The sequence below is a fragment of the Camelina sativa genome, chromosome 9 (assembly GCF_000633955.1).
Source record: "Camelina sativa cultivar DH55 chromosome 9, Cs, whole genome shotgun sequence".
Lineage (NCBI taxonomy): Eukaryota > Viridiplantae > Streptophyta > Magnoliopsida > Brassicales > Brassicaceae > Camelina > Camelina sativa.
In genome coordinates this window covers 13,518,071-13,524,106 of record NC_025693.1, presented here as the reverse complement: position 1 = coordinate 13,524,106, position 6,036 = coordinate 13,518,071, and the positions used below count along the sequence as shown (strand labels likewise).

The 6,036-nt window shown below is 40.7% G+C and overlaps 1 protein-coding gene across 1 annotated transcript; it reads right to left on the bottom strand.

The window, feature by feature from the left end:
- Nucleotides 2,952-5,164, bottom strand: LOC104715244. The gene is made up of 3 exons (XM_019229943.1): nucleotides 5,006-5,164; nucleotides 3,898-4,601; nucleotides 2,952-3,843 (listed from the first exon to the last, which is right to left on the bottom strand). Exons 1-3 carry the CDS (start codon nucleotides 5,162-5,164, stop codon nucleotides 2,952-2,954), a joined length of 1,755 nt encoding a protein of 584 aa, XP_019085488.1.

Below are 6,036 nucleotides of genomic sequence, written 5' to 3'. Positions count from 1 at the left end.
ATTATTGCTCCTGTAGGACAGATTAGGGTGGTTCCTAAAATTTTGGTTAAAACCTCGATTTTGGAAGTTTCCTTGTCCTCCTATATAGTTCACCTCCTCCGCACATTCTTGGTATGTCTCAGCTCCGAAGTCTGCATACCCCCCAGTTTGTTCCTCACACGAGTTAACACCTTGGTGATCCCTTTTCAGTAGGAGATTTACCTTCGCTGTGAGGTCTTTAATGGCATCAGTATCGACAGAATTTACCCTAACTGTACGGTCATAGTCTGTGCCGTGATTGCTGTTGCTGGCTGCGAGGTTTTCTATCAGTGCATTGGCTTCGTTTGCAGTGTTGGTAGAGAAATCTCCCTTGCTGGACGTATCTAAAGCCATCTGGTACTTCTGTTCAATTCCCCAATAGAAGATGTTCATTAGATTCTCTTGGGTGTATCCATGATGGGGACAGTCTCGGAGATACTCCTTGAACCTTTCCCATGCTTCACAGAACGACTCCATGCCTCCTTGCGAGAATGTAGTGATCTTGCTTCGCAGTTTGGCTGATCGTGACTTGGTGTAGAAGTGATTCAGGAAGGCTGCTCTACATTGCGCCCAAGTGGTGAGTGATCCAGCATCTAAAAGGTTCAGCCACCTAAGTGCTTTATCCGCCAAGGAAAACTGGAACAGAGTCAGCATCAGATAGTCGTATGGTACACCATTGGACCTCGTCGTACTGGTCAGTCTTTCGAAAGCTTCAATGTGATCAAGAGGGCTCTCCGATGGCAACCCGTGGAAAACGCGGTTCTGAACCAGATTGATTAGACTATGCTTAATCTCGTAGTCTTGCCTAGCAGGAGTGGGAGGTTGAATCGCTGATCGATTCGCAAACAGCCTGTTCTGGGCATCTTCATCCCTCAAGGTGGCTGGTCTCGCTGGTGGGTTTGGCACAGCATGCTCTTGCTGGTTCTGTCTCTGCTGTTGTTGGATGATACCAAGCTGAGGGTTGGGTGGATTAACCCCTGTGTTCTCTCCGTCAGCCATAGAATTGGTCTGTGCTTTCGCTTTCCGGTTCTCGCGTTCGAGCTGTGCTAATTCCTTGTTCCCTAGTATGCGCAGATCAGTTTTCTTGCTGTTCCTTGTATGCATACACCTTAAACCAAGAAATAAAGTTGCAAGAACTCGTTAGTAACTAAAAATAAAGAAACCTTAGACTAAACGTGAATCTAAAATTTCAAAGGCAACGTTTTGGTCCCCGGCAACGGCGCCAAATTGATCTAGAGTTAAATCAATAACCCAAAGCACACTCAACCACGATCTAGTGGTGTCGTCGTAGCACTTCAGGGTCGAATCCACAGAGACCAAACGATACACTATGAAATTATATAGACCGAGTATAGCTAAAGCAAAGAGGAAGTTTGTTTTGCAAGTAACAGAATTAAAACAGAAAATAAATAAGAGTTTGTAAATTTAAGAGAAAGTATTGGGCGCAGGGAATCAATCAAGGGTTATGATCACGAAATTGGGTGATGGATTGGGATAGCTTTAGGAACCGCTCTTGAACTCAAATCTCAAATATAAAACTAACCTACTGTCGCAGCATTAGTTTTCTATGCAAGGAATTGAATGAATCCTAAACCGTCGTTTGAATCTAAACAATCCTAGCAAGCAATAAGTTCAAGTTTGATTTGTTCACAAGGTGCCCCAACTTCAACTGTCGTTGGCTAAGGATCACCTTACTCACCTATGTTCTTTTCAAGCAATTCAACAACACTTTTGATGCCTCGATGAATTTAACCTAAGATCATAAACTAGGTAGCTAATCTAGTTTAAGCAGTAAGAACAACTATAGATGAAGAACACAACAGATCAATCCCAAATCTAACAACCTAAATCAATGAATCATAAAGCCCCCTTTGAAACCCGAAACCCAACGGTAAGACTACTCAAACATCGAACAGAGACAATCACAAATCAAATATGAAGGAAACATGTTTGAATTGCAAAAAGAGATAATAGGGTTCAGAATTCTTCTCCAAAGGGTTAAAAAGGATAAGAGATCTTCTCCCAAGCTTACAAGTGCTCAAAAACGGCGTAGAGTAAAAGTTATGTCTCTAGGGGTCGAGCCCCGTGGTTAAATAGTAAAATAAATCCCTAAAAAGTCGGTTTAAAACAAATAAGGAAAAGTTGCGTCGGGGACGGGAATGGTCGATCTCGAAAGGATCAGTCGATCCGGAACGTTTTTCTGCTTTCATTTCATCTGCCTTCTAGCTCGATCAGTCTTCAACCAATTGGCTCCAGATGCATGTTTTCATCCCCAAAACGCTCAGATTCCTTCCAAAGTCACCTAGGACCTGTAAAGACTCACAAAAGACTAAAAGGACTCTAAAAGCACACTTGGACCTAGGAAAAGACTCAAAACAATCCTAAAAACTATAGTTAAAACCCTATAAAATGCAGACACATCATTGCCATGCATGTAACAAGCCTGTTTTGGGCTGAGTCGCTAAATGCTTGTAGGTGTGATCGAAAGGGAAGTGTTCCTCATCAAAGATCACATGTCTTGAGATATAAACACGACCAGTAGGTGGATAAAGACATCGGTAGCCCTTGTATTGTGGGTGATAACCAAGAAAAACACACTGGAGGGATCGAGGTTCCAGTTTGTGTTGAGCATAGGATCGGAGACATGGATAACAAGCTGAACCAAAGATTCGTAGAAAAGAGTAATCAGGTTGCTTGTTAGATAACACTTCTACTGGACTTTTCTGATTCAGAGCAGACGAAGAATCAGATTATTGATAAAATTTGCAGAGTAGAAAGCCTCAACCAAAAAAACGCAAGGGAACCTTGCTCTGAAACAACATGGAGAGACCGAGCTCTGTCAGGTGCTGATGCTTCCTTTCTGCAATACCATTCTGCTGTGGTGTGAATGGACAGGACAGAAGATGCTTTATACCATGATCCTGCAAATGCTTTCAAAATCTTGTGCTCATAAATTCTCCACCTCCGTCACTCTGAAAAATCCTGATCTTCTTACCAAATTGATTTTCAACTTGTTTTTGAAATACTATGAACACATCACAAAACTCAGCCTTCGTTTTCAACGGAATTAACCATGAATATCGAGAGAATGCATTAATGAAAACAACATAGTATTTAAACCCTTGAACTGATACAACTGGAGATGGTCCCCAAAGATCACAATGAATTCGATCAATAGGTTCCTTTGCACTAAAATCAGAACTAAAAAACGGTAATTGACAACTCTTTCCCATCTGGCAAGGTCCACAAACGAGAGATGTGCTGCTCTTATTAGATGATATTGCCTTGCTGTTTTTGAGGTGTTGGAGAACTTGAAGATTTGCATGTCCTAGACGTTGGTGCCAGATCATATCACTAGCATCACACTGTCGATTTGAAAATAATGCCACAAACTCCTTATTCTCCAACATATAAAGACTCTTACGACGAGGTCCTTTTGTCACCACTTTCTGAGTTTGTAGGTCAATCACATACACAGCATTAGCATCAAAAAACACACCACAAGGATAGTCATCACATAACTTTGACACTGATAGTAATGACTTCTGCATTGATGGATAAACAAGAACATCTAAGAGAGGAAGACTACTTGTAGAAGTGGTGAGTGTTGTAGAACCAACATGCGTAATCGGGAGATGGGCTCCATCAGCTACCATCACTGTTTTAGAACCATTATATGGTGTAGCGGTTGATAACTGAGTAGTTGCAGCAGTGATGTGAGCAGAGGAACCAGAGTCTGTAACCCACTCTTGACCACAAGTGTCTGAAACCTGAAGCGCAGCAAGAGCTTGTGGAGCATCCTCACTCTGATAGGAGTTATCAAACCTGTTCCAGCAATTTCAGAGCAACATGACCGACCCTTCCAAAAATCTGACAAACCGGATGAACACTGTTTGCTCCACCGGACTGATTCCAACCAGAGTTATTAACCTGCTGAGAGAAGCCTCAACCACGAGTTGAGAAGTTACCTCTGCCTCCCCTTCCACGAGAGTTAGTACCACCTCGTTGTGTTTGGAAGGCCAGGTTTGGAGAAACATCAGAGGCAGTATCATACGTTTGCAGCTTAGAGTCAAACCCAGAAACCTCAAGAACAACATCATTAAAAGTGGGAGACGGCANGACGGCAAACGAGACAACAAACTTTGGATAACAGTAGCAATAGGGTCATATTCTCTAGCCAATCCATTCAAGAACAAAACAACCTTCATGGACTCATTGACTTGCTTTCCAATCGCACTAAGATTATCACAGATAGCACAAAACTCACGACAATAGACTGAAAAGGTCCTATCTTTCATGTTCAGAAGATTAAGACGACGCAACAGCTCACATTCTCTAGTCACAGAACTTCTGTTGAAACTAGACGCAAGGGAGAGCCATACCTCTTGAGACGTAGACATAGCATGAACGAGACCAAGAACCTCTTCGGAGAGGGTTCCAAACAACCATGACTTGATAAGCTCATCAGTGCAGATCCAAGCTTCATACGCCGGATTTGGGCTTGTGACTTGAACATCGTTGACAGTGGTGACACGAGTAGCTGCAGGAGCTGGAATCTGACCATTGACGAAACCAAGCAGCTTCTAGGACCAGAGTAGAGATTCAAACTGAGTCTTCCATAGAAGATAGTTCGTGTCACTTAGTTTGATGGTGACAGAACTAGCAACATGGATATTAGACGGAAAAGGATAGGAATCAAGTCTTTCTGCCATGACAGCAACCGGTTAGGGATTTAGAGAGGCTCTGATACCATAAGAACAAACGATATAAGAGATTTGTGATATTGAACTTTTGCTTTTCTTATTGATAGTCTGTTCTTTAAATCAAGATAGTATTTATACATCAATGGGAACATTCTAGACCTAATCCATAGCTTAAGGATCTTGTGACAAGTGTATGACATCTACTCTCTCTCTACTGATGAGAGAACATCATAACGGCTCGATAGGACCACTGCACAGCTCTCTCCAGCTGGTGTTCCTTGTACCTTCGTCGTCACTCTCCTCTGTTTTGTACTTTTGTCATTTTGCTGCAGAGGAGGGAAAGTGACTTGCTGGGCTGAACTTTCAACTGTTATTGGGCTTGGACTCTTTGTTATTGGACCTGGACTCTCAAAAACTCCCCAGAAGAATCCCTTCAGGTTCATGAGAGAGCAGGCCAAAGCCAAAAAACTACATAACATAGCTATCTCTTTGTCAGTTCTTTTGATATCAATGGTCTTATCGCCCGACAAAGCAGCGTCAAACGATGCATATTTGTTGCAAAAAGGTCGTCACAGAAAAGAAAATATGATCTTAGCGAAAAGCCCCATCGTCTCACGGAAAGTTACTTTGGATAACTCAAAGTTGTAGAAATCGACCAAGTACCATATACCGCAGTGAAATCAGCGTTGCAACAAGGATAAGGTCGTATTTCATCACGAATTTTATGAAATCTTTGTCCGTCGAAATCAATCTGTGACTAAATCCTACTTGCTTCATCGTTCTTGACAGAAAAGAAAGATGAGTTAAAACCAAATCAGGAAACGAAAATGCCGAGGTTTTTATTAGATACTAGATATTCACCCGCGGTACACCGCGGGCTATTTTTAACTTTAAAACAATTTAAGTACTGTTTTCTAAATTTTAAGTGAACAATATGTTAACTCAATATATTATGTAGTGAAGTTAGGATATCATATTGTTAATTAAATTTTATGTAGTATAAACTGTACAAATTTTTTTTACGTGTCTATTTGGTTTGCAATATATAGATAATAGTATTTGAAATTATTAATAAAATTTAAAATTATATGTGTATACTATATTGTGACATTGTAATTTAGTTTGTTTAATCTATTTATAATTAGACACTTTGGAATATACAGTTTTGTTGTGCATATAATCCTTTTAATTTTTGAAGTTTTAAACTTTCAGTTGATCCATTGTAATGAGAAAATTAAATTAAATAATAATTTTTGTTATAGAGAGATATATGGGTCGTGTCTTCTTCTTCTACAATTGGGAAAGTTGATTTTTT